Source organism: Calidris pugnax, unplaced genomic scaffold (genome assembly GCF_001431845.1).
Source record: "Calidris pugnax isolate Ruff unplaced genomic scaffold, ASM143184v1 scaffold133, whole genome shotgun sequence".
Lineage (NCBI taxonomy): Eukaryota > Metazoa > Chordata > Aves > Charadriiformes > Scolopacidae > Calidris > Calidris pugnax.
In genome coordinates this window covers 4,497,149-4,511,567 of record NW_015090977.1, presented here as the reverse complement: position 1 = coordinate 4,511,567, position 14,419 = coordinate 4,497,149, and the positions used below count along the sequence as shown (strand labels likewise).

General features: G+C 54.0%; 1 protein-coding gene across 1 annotated transcript in view; it reads left to right on the top strand.

Moving 5' to 3' along the window:
- The first annotated feature begins 4,295 nt into the window (after positions 1–4,295).
- The window catches only part of SSC4D (scavenger receptor cysteine rich family, 4 domains), a 15,868-nt gene continuing 5,744 nt past the window's right edge, over positions 4,296–14,419 (top strand). The window contains 5 exon segments of the mRNA XM_014953118.1: positions 4,296–4,427; positions 7,536–7,701; positions 11,587–11,622; positions 12,434–12,739; positions 14,307–14,378. Coding sequence (XP_014808604.1) covers positions 7,659–7,701; positions 11,587–11,622; positions 12,434–12,739; positions 14,307–14,378 — 457 coding nt within the window. The 5' untranslated portion in view covers positions 4,296–4,427; positions 7,536–7,658.

The following is a 14,419-nucleotide window of genomic DNA, read 5'->3' as shown; positions in this document are numbered from 1 at the left end:
AACCCAGCCAGGTAAATCACTGATGCTGAGTCCTCTGGGTGATGTGGGTGATGTCCTCAGCCTGCTCTGGCTGTCCTCACCTCGCCATTAGTGCTAATTAGGGACAGCACCCTCCCTGCTCTGCCTTGTGCCATCGCTTTGCCCCCCCGGAGCAGGGAGGTCCCCAGGGGCTGGCATCAGCAGAGCTTTGCTTTCTGCCCAAACCCAGCTCCTTTCCCAGCGTTTCTTCCTGAAAATGCGTGCCACCTAGTGCACACTCAGCCGTGTGGCAGCCGAAAACACCATCCAGCTCTCCGGAGGTTTGCTGGATCAGCCTGGGCTTGGATGGACCTTTAAAAGTCCCTTTTCCAACCCAAACTGTTCTATGATTCTGCTCGGACACAGCATCTCCATCCCACGAAGGTTTCTGCACCGGCAGGCAGTGATGTCCCCTCTGTCTGTCTCCTCAGTCTGTCTGTCCCCGTGCAAGTCACCACTTCTCAATCACACGCGTCGGCATGGTTTGAGCCAGCTGGTCTTTATTTAAAAGCACTTAAGCTGTGGCTGCAACCATCCCATCTAACACCAGTAACGCTCCTGTATCGCCTGGTGCTGGCAGATCATGGAATCACGGGATTGTTGGAGTTGGAAGGGACCTTCTAGAGATCACCCAGCCCAAAGCCCCTGCCCAAGCAGGGGTTTCCAGTGCACATCACTCAGTAGCATCCATGTGGGGCTTGAAGATCTCCAGAGAAGGGGACTCCACACCCTCCCTGGGCAGCCTGTTCCAGGGCTCTGCCACCCTCACCAGAAAGAAGTTTTTCCTCATATTTGAGTGGACCTTCCCATGTTCCAGCTTGTGCCCATTGCCCCTTGTCCTGTCACTGGGAACCACTGAAAAGAGTCTGGCTCCATCCTCCCTCAAACTGCCCTTTAGACGCTTATCAGCATTAATAAGGTCTCCCCTCAGCCTTCTCTTCTCCAGGCTAAAGAGTCCCAGTGGACACGTGGTGTATAGGGGCCTGTTGTCCATAGGATCCCGCTGCCAGGAGCCCAGTGTAGGGTGAGGTTTCACCCCAGAGAGGGCACACAGAAGAGGGAGGGAGTTACCAGCATAACCTAAAATTAGTGGTCCCCAGCGAACGCCTTTACTGTGACCAACCTGGGTGACCAGAGGTACCCAGCTCCCCATTTCCCATCCCCAGCTCCTCATTTCCCATCCCTTCTTCCACCCTATGGTCCGTGCCTGCTCCTCCGCAGCTCTGGATGCCCGTGGAGCCCGTGGCACGGTTTGGCTGCCCTCCGGAGAGCCTCCTGTCAGCGCCACGTCCTTGGGCTGCTCTTTCTCACCTGGCCGGGGTGGTTTCTGCAGCACGTTGGTCAGGAAGCAGATTACAGGCAGGAACAAAGGTGATTTTGTCTGAGGAGGGGATGGGTACCTCCCCCAAAGCTCCAGCTTGCTGCAGCCGAGAGCAATGCCAAGCCACTCCGGGAGCTGCAGCTGCTCTTTCCTCAGCCCTGCCCTTCCTTCAGCGCTTATCAGCTGCCAGAAAATATCTAAAAATTAGCACTTGGGTTACCCAATAGCAGGGAGGTGTGCTAGGACCACAGCTCCAGGTGCACCGAGGTGGGGCTCGACGCCAGGGCAGGGGAATGGAGATGCTCCTGTACTGCCCTTACATCTTTCCCTTCTCTTAAGGCTGCTGGAGACCAGCTGGTTTGGGGTGTGAGAGCTCCTCTCCTGGGACCCCACATGGCAGGGTCTCATCCACTGGAACAGCAGGAGGAGGGGAGGAAGGGATGGAAGGAGGGGAAGCTCCATCCTCGCTGAAGGTGCAGCATCCTTCATCCTAGTGCTCCCCAAAGTGCAGGCAGCAGCGGGAAGGAAATCCCTAAATACGCAGTGATTTAGCCCAGCAATCAGCAGGGGAAACCCCTCACCCCTTCTAAGCCAGTTAATGGCTCACAACAGCAACTGGTGTCTTGAGAGAAACAGCTCAGCCCCGTCCTTTCCTCCTGCCAGCGACAAAGATGCCTTTTGGTTTGGCTTATGGCTTTTTTATATTGCACCAGGCCCTTCTTCTGAACTGCCAACATATTTCCTGGCAATACCGTGGTACGAACAAATTAGTTTATTTCTCCTCATTGTATTTTCCCAGCTAATTGAAAAGGGAAACCCTTTTTTTTTCTTTCTTTCTTTTTTTTTTTTTGTAATCATTATTTTTCTGGAAGCTCTGCGCTTCTGCAGATTTGTGAGCCGCTTGTTTTCCCCAGCTTCCACCCATGGCTGAGCTGATCTGGTGACGTGCCATCCACCCTGCCACGGTGGGAAGCTGTGGCAGATGCTGCTCATGGTGGATGTGGTGGATGCTGAGTGGACATGGGCATGGCCCTGCTGAGCCCTGACCCCTCCAGAAGCCTCTCTCCCATGAGCATCACTGATGTCCTTGAGCGTCAAGGCAGCAGGACCATCATGTAGGAAGAAAAAGAGCTTTTTTTTTTTTTTGCCTGGCGAACAAAAGAGCAGCCTTGCTGCCCTGTGGAATTTTATAATTAGCCTTTCTCATGTTGTTGCTGCTCCTTGAATAAGGCTGGCTGTGTTTTCTCTTCCCCGTAGCCTGAGACTGCTAAGGCACTCAAAGCACATGCAGCAACGATGTAGACATGGAAGTAGCCTGAGATGCTGCCCAAGTGGCCCAAAAAATCATGGGCAGGGTGGAAAGCATCGTCGGGCTGCTGACCTTACCCCTGGGCATCTGCATTTAGGGAGGCTCACGTTCCTGGTGTTCAAAGCCTGGGCGAGGATCGATGCTGAAGTTGATGATTTCCAGCCCCCGGGGCCCTGGCGGCTCGCCAGGACGGCGGCGAGTTTGTCAAAGTTTAGGCAAAACACACTTAAAAGGCACCTTTGAAACTTGCATTTGCGAGCTGGCTAATTAGAACTTCGCTGCTACTGGGAAATAAAAAGTAAATGCCTAATCGCTAATTACCGAATCCCTACAAGAAAGGACTGGCAGATGGGTAACCGTGCAGTTAGCGACAGTTGTAGCCAGAACCTGCTTTGTACTGAGTTAAAACACGAAGCCCAGGCGTTTAAGGGCATTGAAAGGTCTGGGTTTTGTGAAGAAGCAAATGAGCAATCCAGCAGCAAGAGCTGTCCCCCTGTGGAAGTGAGGGCAGGAATCCTGTCGATCATAAGTTCAGCTTGTTCAAAGCCAAAGCACACCAGGTTCCTAAAATTGCTGGGGAGCTTCAAAATTCACACATCTGGGAAACCCAATGTGTTTGGGGGTCCTTTTTGCATTGCCTGAGACTTGAGTCTCAAACTGTCAGGCCTTTATTTGCAACGGCGGTTAAAATGGTTAAAAGGCTATAATGGTTAAAAATGGTTAAACACACACTTCCTTCCAAAATAAAGAGTGATGCCCCAGTTGGGAGCTGAAGGAGAGGATATGAATGTGGAGCACAGGAGGTGATGGAGGTGGATGGGAAAGGTTTCCAGCCCCAGAATCTCCCTCACTGTGGACTGAGATTTGCAAGGATGTGGCAGGTCCCTCCAATGTCCTCAGCAGAGCCACCTTGGGTGGCCTGGCAGGAAAAATCCTGAAAAAAAAGGACCTCTGAAGGCAATTCCTTGCCCAGGAAGAGACAGGGAGGACCATGGTTTGCAGGAGGAGTGGGGCCCCCAGCGAGCGGTCCCCAGATTCCCTGGGCAGAGCAGGAGGCTTGGGACCATCCCCTCCCGTCATGTCCTGGTGCTGGCTCAGGCATCGACAGAAATATTTCCATCCAGCTGGTTGTTGCTGGCTTCCTCTCCAGGTGGGCACTCAGCAAGCCAAGGAGGGAGGTGGGAAGGAGCCGGAAAGCCCAAATCCTCTGAAATAGCTTCTCCCTTCCCCCGAGGCGTAGCCCCGGCTCTGCCAGCTCCCAATTTAAGGATGTGTCCCTGCCTGCCTTCCTGAAATCCGAGCCATTCCCTCCCCGCCATGTCTCCTTAAAAGTCTTCCCTCTCTTCCTCCCTCTCTCCTTCTTCTTTTTCTTTTTCTTCTTCTTCTTCTTCCCCCTCCTCCTCCCTCTCTTTCTCCTTCACTTTCAGGATGATCTGCCCCAGGAGGGGATGCAGGGAGCTGTGACCCAGCTGACAGCAGCCACCTCCCAGCCCCAAAGGTGCAAAGAGATGAGGGGCTGGAGCTGTTCGGTTGATGGATGAGATACCTTTTCTCTTCCTTCCTTCCTTTTTTTTTTTTTTTTTTAATTTACTAAACAAAATCTCAGCTAAAGAAAAAATTCCTGCCTCATCCCCATCACCTTCCCCCTGGGAATATTCATTTAAAGAAGTATTTTTAACATTTTTTTAACTAACTAGCCAGCTGTTTACTTCAAAAGACAATATTTATTTCTGGGATTAAATATACCCATCCTTATACTGGAAAGAAAATACCAAACAGGTATGTGGATTTATGATGCTTTGTTGTTTTTTTTTCAGGTCAGGGTGGTAATTACAAATAACAATCTGATGGGGTGGTGGAGGCTGAAAGACCATAATTTCTCATGAAATTGTTTGAATAATTGAAAAGTGGAAGAAGTGACAGCTGGAGGGCAGGGGGTTGGGTCCAGCCGTGGCCAAGGGGGACCAAAGGGGACGGAAGGACCCATGGGGTCTCGTGTGCAGGAGAGAGGAGATTTCACCGTGGGCAAAGAGCTGGCTGGGCACAGTGTGTGGTGTGTGTTATTTGGGGTGAAAGCAGGGATTTTCTGTGCCCTGTATTAGAGCCCTGCTGCTACCTTGTGAGTGATGCATCGGACAGGGTGCTCGGTGCTGGTGTGAAATGGGGGAGATGTGGGGTGTCCTGCTCCTGCCATCGGGTGAGCGGTTGGGGTCTGTTTTACAAGATGCCTGAACAGCTTGAAAGACCTTTCTTTGGGGGCACTTTCAGAAACCCACGTTCATCAACCCTTTAAAAGGGATGCTGGGCTTTGCTACAGCACCACGATGGCTTGTTATGGCTTAAAAGCAGTTTTTTAATCTACGGGCATCCCTAAAGGGCACCGACCTAAAGGGTGCAAGGAAAAGGTGTGGGGGGGGTCAGTTTGCAGCTGAACCCCAAGCATTGGGGTGAGAATGGAGATGCAGCTGGAAAAGCTCAGTCAGAGCAGGAAAGTTGGGTTTTGCCTTTTTGGGGTCGGCCGTGGCACAGCATTGCAGTGGTTAACTCCCGCTGCTGCCCTGCCAGGGAGCAGGAACGTGCTGGCTCCGGCACAAAAGTGGCCCACAGATGACAATGTCCCCAGGAGCAGGACATGATGCGGGGGTTTGGCCGGGACAGGGTGGCAGAGGGGCCGTCTGTCAGCCCTGCCCCACCGGAGAGCGGGGAGGGCCGGCGGGACAAAAGGCGACATTATTCGGTGCTGCAGGAGGGATGAATGGAGTATTGAAAAACGCCACCTTAGAGAGTAGATTGATTTTCATCCCCCATCACTGAGCCGTCTGTCTGCTGGCGGGTCTCCTCCCAAGGCCTGGTCAGCAGGAGCTGAGCAGTGAGAGCAGGGATGTGTAACGGGGCAGCGTCCCATCCATGGTGGCTCCATCCTGCACCTCCAGCGCTGTGCTACCATCATCTCTCTTGTGTGCTGGTGCACACAAAAAGCCTTGGTCTACCATCATCTCTTGCTGGTGTGGGCAGCTAAGTCAAAGGGGTGGTCTGAAGGCTTGGGAGCCCACCCAACCCATGGTCTTGAAGGATCTTGACTGTGTGGACAAGGTTCCACCTGGAAGCCCTTCCCACCTTCTGCCTCAAGCCAGGAGCAGTGAAGGGCTGGATGAGGGGCTTCCACAGCTGGGGGGTGTTTGGTCACAGATACAGCAGATTTCAACGTCCTTTCCCAAGTTTCTGACCATCAGTAGATGCTTCAAGCAGCAGCTTCTTCAAGAAGCCCATCCCTCCAGGAGATGCTGCGCCTTGTGTGGGCTGGAGGGGCTAATTTTAGGGCTCTGCTTTGCTGAGACTTAGAGCCTGGCTTCAGAGCCAGCGTGTGAAAGCATCCTCACGATGGCACTCCTCCACCAGCTCACGCTGCTGTCCCAGTGCTGCTGTCAGGCTGGATGCTGGGACCACTGGGACCTTGGTCTGGGTTCCCAGAGGTGTAAGAGAGAGCAGGAACAGCCCACGTCTGCTCCCCATCAGGGTGTGAGGGAAGCAGAGCCAGAAATCCACCACTTCAGCAGTAATTTCTGAAGGGAGCAATAAATGAAAGGGAAATGGCATCTTATAATATTTAATCTCTTCCTCGTTCTCTGCATGACATTCCCCTGTTGGCTTTCCATCTTGTCCCCGAGGAGTTTGCATCTCCATCCCCCAGATGAATGAGGTTGTCCTATCAGACCCCAGAAATTTCTATCTTCCCACAGAAATGCCTTTTGTTGCTTTTTCCCATGGGGTGAAGAAGAGCAGAGGCAATGGGGTCCTCTGGGTGAAGCCCCCAGAAACGTGCCAGCTGATGCGGGGAGGTCTCCTGTTGGGTGGTTAGTGTGGAGGTCTTGAGGGACATGGGTGGCCAGGGATTAGAGCTGCCCAGGAGAGCTCTTGGGTGCATTAATTCATCATGGGGTGATGAAGAAAGACGGGTGCAAGACACCGGACAGGGTGTTTTCGTAGCTCAAGCATCATATATGACCATGTGCTGCCTGGTGGGACCCCATGGGGACCCCAGCACAGGCTGGATGCTGGGAAGGGCCTCTGGGAGCCAGGGGGCTGTGTCACCCATGAAGTAGATTCCTTCTTCAAGCAGAAGGAGCTGGGCATGGTCTCCAGGAGCTCAGTGGAGGAGGGCACCAGAGGGAGAGGAGCCAAGGCAAAGCAGAGGGTTGGCCATGGCTGTGTCCAGGCTGGGCTTTAGCAGCCTTCCCTGGGGGGACGTAGGGTGGGCAGCCTGGCTGGGGGCGAAGAAAAGCACCATCCTTTTCCAAAGGAGGTTGTGTGACATGGTTTGGTGGAGTACTAGGTCCAACCCGTGGTTTGGGAAGTGTCTTTCAGGGTTGTGTGGGTGGGAAGTTCCTTCCCAATTCTGCCTGGATTTAAAGTGTGACTCGGTTTACCCACCTGTGGTTTGGGGTACGTGGTATATATCTGCTACGGGGTTTGCTTGTAACCTCATGCAGAAGTAAGAGAAGGACAAGCTCCATATGGATGCAAACAGGATGGTTCCCTGAATGTCTTGGGTGCTGAAGATCCCGGGTGAGAGCTCTGAAGCTCAGCATTCAGGTGTCCTGGTGGGTCTGAGGTCCATCCTTCTGCCTGTAGAGCAGCTCAGCCCTGAGGCTCTCGCTGCTTCCAGTTTTGTCTCCTGGGTGGGATGTGGCCCTGCAGCTTCAACTTGCCACTCAAAGAAATATCTCTTGTTCTCAATAACTCTACCCAGAATTATTTTTCTTGTGACTCCTGGTCACCACTCCAGCAAAAGCCAAAGATGGACTTGTTTGCAGGTCCTGCTTGGCCCTTGGTGGGGCAAAGGTTCTCCTGGCCACCACCACTAACGTTCTTGTCGGCATGTTTCAGGGACAACCTCCTCAGGACACCCACCTGTGGGAGGACCACGGCACAGCAATGAGACTCGGTCTCCATCCATCCAGCCGGCACAGTGTGGGGAGGCTCGACATTGGGGTGCTGCCTCTCTCCTTGATGACAGCCACGCTCCTCCTCCTCCTCCTCCTTGGCCGCACTGGTAAGCTCCTGGGTGGTGGGGCAGGATGGGTTAATTTTAGGCACCCACGATCTCCCTCCCAGCCTTGGCTTTGTGGGCAGGAGATTTTCTTCATGGAGAAGAAGGGAGGGACATTCAAGAGGGACAGGGAACTACTGGAAAGAGTTCAGCGAAGGGCAACAAAGATGATTCAAGGACTGGAGCGTCTCCCTGCTGAGGAAAGGCTGAGAGAGCTGGGACTCTTTAGCCTGGAGAAGAGAAGGCTGAGGGGAGACCTTATCAATGCTGACAAGTATCTCAAGGGTGGGTTGAAGGAGGAGGGAGCCAGACTCTTTTCAGTGGTTCCCAGTGAGAGGACGAGGGGCAACAGGCACAAGTTGGAACATAAGAGGTTCCACTCAAATATGAGGAGAAACTTCTTCACGGTGAGGGTGACAGAGCCCTGGAACAGGCTGCCCAGGGAGGGTGTGGAGTCCCCTTCTCTGGAGATTTTCAAGCCCCGCCTGGATGCTCCTGAGTAACATGCTCTGACAAGCTCTAGGCAATCCTGCTTCAGCAGGGGAGTTGGACTAGATGGTCTCTATGGTCCCTTCCAACTCTAATAATTCAGTGAAATTCAGTGAAATTCAGTGAAACCATGAGCAGGGATGTCATGATGTCCCCAACGGCGTTGAGTGTGCAGAGGGATGGAGGGAACGAGTTCAGCTCCTCTCTCCCACCATGATCTACACGTGATGGCAAGTTCAGCATCCAGGACAGGCAGCTGCCAGCGATGGGGACAGCATCTGAGCTCAAGAGCAGGCAACACCACTGGGAGGATGCTGATGGCCAAGGATGGGAGCTGAGGGACTGGTCCAGTTGAGGCGATGGGTGGGATGAGCACTGGTCCCCTGAGGAGCCTGAGGTCACTCCTGGCAGGCACTATCCGGCCAGGCTGGGATTTAGCATTTAAATCAAACTGGGAAAAGCCATTCCTGCTCTAGACAGAGGGTCCCCGCCAGCGCTGCAGCGGCGTAATTATCCTGGTGTGACTTTATCAGTGTAATTACAGCCAGGCGGCTGGTAACACCTTCCTGCCTCAACAAAACCCTGCCAAGACAAAGCCCGCCAGAAAGCAGGCAATTAAGGTGTAGTCAGACACCGTAATTGGATTTAATCAGTTTTTATAGCTCCCACCCCCTCAGCTGGTGCTTCCCTGCACCCCTGGTGGCAGCCAGGGAGGGGGGACCCTGGGGGGACCCCGATGGCTCTGCCTCTGTCCCCTGCACTGCTGGGCTCTCTGGGTTCTCTTCATTAATGGGCACTGCTAAGTCGCTAACGAAGGGAGATTTGTCCTCCCATTTGGTGGTTTTATTTAGCACTGTGCCCTGAAAGGGATGGTGTTTACTCTCAGCTTGTTCCCCCTTTTTTTTTCTCCTGGCTTTCTGAAGCAAGATCAGAGAAACGCGGAGGGCTCTATCTCTTCTCCAAAAAATGCCACTTTCCTCTCGTTCCTCATTAATGTAGACATACCAGACATATTTTTTCAGGTCTCTCTTGACTTTGCTGGAGGATGCTCTTAAATGAATATTTCAGAGCTTTGATTTTGACTTAAAGGGAGATGAATATTGAATATTTAACAATGTCCTTTTTATCCACTGCTTTTTCAGCAATGGAGTGGAACTAGGTGTTAAAAATCAATACAAACCAGGATCAAACAAACGCTCTTCCTAAAAAGCCTTGCATCTCCATATTTCTGGTGCAGAGGTGATGTGAATTACATCTCTCCTGTTATCCAGCCCATGGGGCTACCATGTCCTTCCCTGTCCTCTCCTTTGGCAAGCCAGCTTCTCTCTTCCCTTGGTCTCGCCTGTCTAATCCCCGGTTCTTGCTGGCATCACAGCATCCCTTTCCATCCTGCCTTTGTCCCGCTGGGGTGGCTGGAGAGGACAGCAGCACCTGACCATAGCTGGAGCTCCCTGCTGCCATCATCCATCCCAGCTATGGGTGGCATCTCGCTCCTAACCCCTGCTCCTGGGTGCTAAGTCATAGCTACAGCCAGACGGTTGCTTTATTCTCATTTTTCTTGGAGCTTCTAGGTCTTTCCTTGACCTGGGTCAAGGAAAAGGTCAGCCCTGTTTTGTAGCTGACTTAACGGTCCCCCAGGCCACGTCCTAGCAAGGCAAGAGGGAGGTGGGTTCATCTGCCCAACTGTCCCCTCCAGTCTCATGCTGCTTCTCACGATGGTGACACCCGCCTCCGGAGTGGCAGGAATTGACCTTCACGTCATTGCTCATAGGCTGAGAGTGAAGCAGGACAAGGCTGGTCCAAACCAGGGGTAGGAAAAAAAGGCCACGGAGCCACCTCGGGAGCTGATCAGCCCTTGGCTGCTGTGATCAGCATAGAGGGATTTCCTGTGCTCGGGAGGTGTCACCCATGGGAGAGGGCTGTGCAGTCTCAATCCCGAGGAGCCCTGGATGCCCGAGGAGATCTGTGTTGACCTGAAGCATCAGCTGAGGGCTTGCAAACTCCTGGGGCACCCACAGGGACAGTGATGGGGACATCCACACAGTTCAGCCACCCATCCCCATCCCCTGTCCCCCGGAGCACCACGATCACATTGCCCTGGACAAGCCAGCGACCTCGGTGCCCGGTGCTGGCATCATCCTGGGGGGACCCCATATCACTCAGAATCGGGGCCAAAAGGAGGAGGTTGTGCCCAAATAATGCCCAAACTGTGAGAGAGGAGCCTGGACCAGTTTGGGGAATGAGTTGTTGGGGGGAGCTCTGGCTCTACCTATGGTCCCCCCCGAGTATCCACGCCCCCCGGCTGTGGGGCTGCTGGCAGGGCACTTTCAGAGCCCTTAATTAAACCCAGCTGAGGGCTGAGAATTAAATGGAAATTTAAACTCCGTGGCAGCACAGTTTCTCATGTGGCCAGGCAGCCAAACCCCAAGGCAGAAATCACCAGGGGTCTGTCCGTGTCCCCAAAGTTCTCACCTCCCTCTTCCCCTTGGGTGGTGGAAGTGGTCCCTGAGCCAGGTTCCTTGAATGGCTGAGGCTATTCCCATTCAGCCATTCCCATTTCTGTGGAAAACAGATGGGAAGAAATAGGATAAATGCATATAAATATAGAGCTTGCAAAAAGTGGACTTTGTTGGGGGAAAAAAAAAGAAATTAATAAAAAATTGGTTAAAATGCACATGGGAATGCCCAGCAGAGCATCTTCCATCAGGAGATGGTTTCCTGTGCCAGGCAGGACTGGTTTTCCTCGTTTCCATCTCACGCCCCGAGTTTTCCATGGGGAGATGGGGCACAGGGCAGGAGGGTGCAGGAGCTGCCTGGGGACCCCCAGCAAGTCAGCGGTGGAGCCAGGGACAGACACAAAGGTCCCCGAGAACCAGCCTGAGGTGGGACCCACCTGGGCTGCTGCTGCCAGTCCGAGGAGCTGCTGGCAGCGAGAGGAGGGAAAGGAAAGAGAGAGGGAAGGAAAAGCTCCTTCTGCCCAGGAGCCAGCCAGGGAGCAGCTAGATCTCGGGGTGGGGGGTAAAGGCAGCCCTTGGCCCCCCTCGATCACGCTTCACCCTCGGGAGTTGCAAAAACCCATGTGAACCAGGACTTAGAGGAGGGACACACACATGTCACCCAGTGCTTAGAGCAGAGTCACCACAGAGCCACAGCCACTCGCACCACATGCTGCTGCCTCAGTTTCCCCACCTGTGAAGCAAATGAAATAATGCCCTGGGCTGTGGTGTTTATTTTCTTCCCCCCTCAAACCTTGTTGCTAAAAAGGGAAGGAAGGGTCCAGGGGTGGGCTGCTGGCTCCTATCAGTCCCTGCCATTGCACCTGCATCCCTGCTGCCATCATCCTCCTCACTGCGAGGGTGCTGGGGAGATCTGATCCCTTTTCTTCTTCCTCCCTTGCAGGCACCACCTCCGAGCCCCCGCTGGTGCCATTCCCAGGTGAGATTCTTCTCTTAAAGCTGCTTTTCTCTAGGAAGTTTTGTAGCTGAAAAATGCAATTCTTTTGGGGGTTAAAAATGGGGTTTGGAGAATTTCAAAATGGAAGCATAGTGGTTTGGAACAAAAAGCGGCAACAAAAAGGGAAACTTCTTTTAGAGAAAGGAAATAGAGATCCCTTATTGTCTCCATTCCATTTATTATCCCAAGAGGGGAATTTTGCCACCTCCTGCTGAGTCCCTGTCCCTGTGCCACTCGTCACGCCCGAGTGACTAATTCCCTTGACGTGGCAGGCCAGGGGCACTTCCATGCCTGCTCCCCATCACCAGCAGCTTGAGAGATCATCTCCATCCCACCAGCTCCCACGGGGGACCAGCTCCGGACACGTTTGTTGAGGCTAACAAGAATTTGCTAATTGCATCTCGTCACTTGTCGCCCCAGTCATATGGCATTACGTGATGTCATATGTCTGCTTTCCTTTTCTCCCGTTGGGTTATTGCCCAGGCCATCATCTTGGTAGGCAAGATGGTGAGGGGGATGGTGCATCTCATTTATGTAGCGAGATGTGTTGAGTCTTCATGTCCACTGCTTCCAGCAGATGAAGAGAAGCCCATGCCCCACCATCACGTGGGTAGCGCCAAGCCAACAGCTGCCTTGTGCTACAGTGAAGGGTCACCATTTCATTTAAGGAGCAGAGATTTGGTGTAGAGAGGGCTCTTGGCCTCCCCATGACAGTCACTGAGTGTTTGCCGCCTCCTGGCCCAAGGACAGGCTTGTTGCCTGCTGAGGGACATCTCTCTGTCCATCCTTCCAGAGATACGGCTTGCCAACGGGCCCAGCCGGTGCCAGGGGCGAGTGGAGATCCTCTACAATGGCTCCTGGGGGACGGTCTGTGATGATGACTGGGACATTGTGGATGCCAATGTGGTGTGTCGCCAGCTGGGCTGCGGTCACGCCATCACCCTGCCAGCTGCCATGACCTTTGGCCAAGGGAGTGGACCCATCTTCCTGGACAACGTGGACTGCAAGGGCTGGGAGGCAGCCTTGAGCGAGTGCTGGAGCCATGGCTGGGGCATCCACAACTGCTACCACTACGAGGACGTGGCCGTCATATGCAATGGTAATGAGGCTCGGTTCCTTGGGGGCAAGGAGAGCAGCGAGGTGCCTGTGGTGCTGCAAGTCCTGGGTGTCTACAGACACCTTGGGGGAGCCCAAGAGTCACATCTCAGAGCATGTTCCTCTCAGCCTGGGTCAGCCAAACCTCCTCTGCCTCCTTCCTCCACCCCTTTCCTCAATCCAGGTCATCTCCCAGCTCCTCATGCTGGTGCTCCGTAGGGTGACCGCCTTGTTCTGTGTTCCCCGTCACTCCCAGCTCAGGGATTTTGCAACCTCTCCACCATGATCCCTGGGGAAAGAGCACAAGCCCACCCACGCTCCTGCCTCTGAGTCAGCCGCTGCCCAACTGCTCTTTCCCCTTTTGACTTGCCTTTCTTTAAATTGCTGAGCTCGTCAGTAGGATATGTTCCTAGAGGTGAGAAAAGCAGCGGAAGGCGTTTGAACTTGGCATGTGAAAGTGGAACGGCGCCGGGCCCACCCCTATACACTCTACACGTTCCTCCTGCACATCTACGTAGGGTTTGCTCATCAGCCATGCGTCAACGGGTGGTAAACACGAGGCTCTGCAGACCCGGAGCTCGGCCATGGCTGCAACTGCTCGGTGGTTCCCTGTGTCCTGCAGAAGCGGGGCTTGGAAAGGGGGGGATCCTGGGGTGGCTGATGGGTTGGACCAGCAGCAACCAGAGAAAGGAGGTCATGGACTGAGCTGGAGTCCTGAATCAAGGTGCCGCTGGAGAGGAGAGGTGGAGGGACTGAAGGAGGAGGTGGGGGAGATGGGTCTGAGGGCAGAGGAGCAGCTTGAGCCGCTGGTGTTCGTAGCTTGGTTGGCAAAGGAGACCCAGAGGTGCTTTGGGGCGTCACTAAGAGGAGATGCAAGAGTTTGACCAAAGCACCAGACCCCTAGGGAAGGTGCTCCCATCCGTGTCCCATGGAAGTTTTCAAGATCCAGCTTTCTGTCGGTTATGGTTATAGGAAAGCGTGGAGCCGGCCAGTTCTTCCCTGTGTGGTGGGTTGGGTTTCCTGGGATATATCCCGCAGCCCTTGGACACGCGTCTGGCCATCAGACTGCTCGGCTCCAACCCCCTCCAGCTCCCCACGCCACCCCCAGATAATGTCACCAGCCCAGCCAAGGACCTGGGACAAGATGCTCGAAACAACACTGTTAGCAAAAGAAGTACAGGTAAAACCAGCAGGAAAATCAAAATATTACTGTTTTCTTCTCTGTATGCCATGACGTTGAACCTGAATCCCACTGTAGGTGGGAGCGTTACTCCTGACAGCTCAGCACAGCGCCGTGACTTAGTCCAGGTCCTCATGCCATGCTGCTGGGCACAACTTCCCACCGTGCCAGCAGCCGAGGTGCCAGCTCCACCCACCTTCCTGCACCCACAACCGGGCAGATCCCTCTGGGCAGGGGGGTCCAACTGCAAACCTCTCTCTGTGTCCCCACCAGGGCTGGTTTGGTGCAAGCCCTCTTGCTGGGTGGACAGGGCAGTCACTGCTCACAGCTCACATTCCGGAGGGATGGCTGTGGGCAGGAACGGATGCCACCCCTCTGCTTCCCTTTTCAGAGCTCTCGCCCACGCAAGCCAGTGAAGGACCGACGAGCAGGACCCTCACATCCTCGGTACAGGATGGGGAAAGTAAGCTGCTCAGCATTCCTTGCAGGCTCCCCCACCCTCCC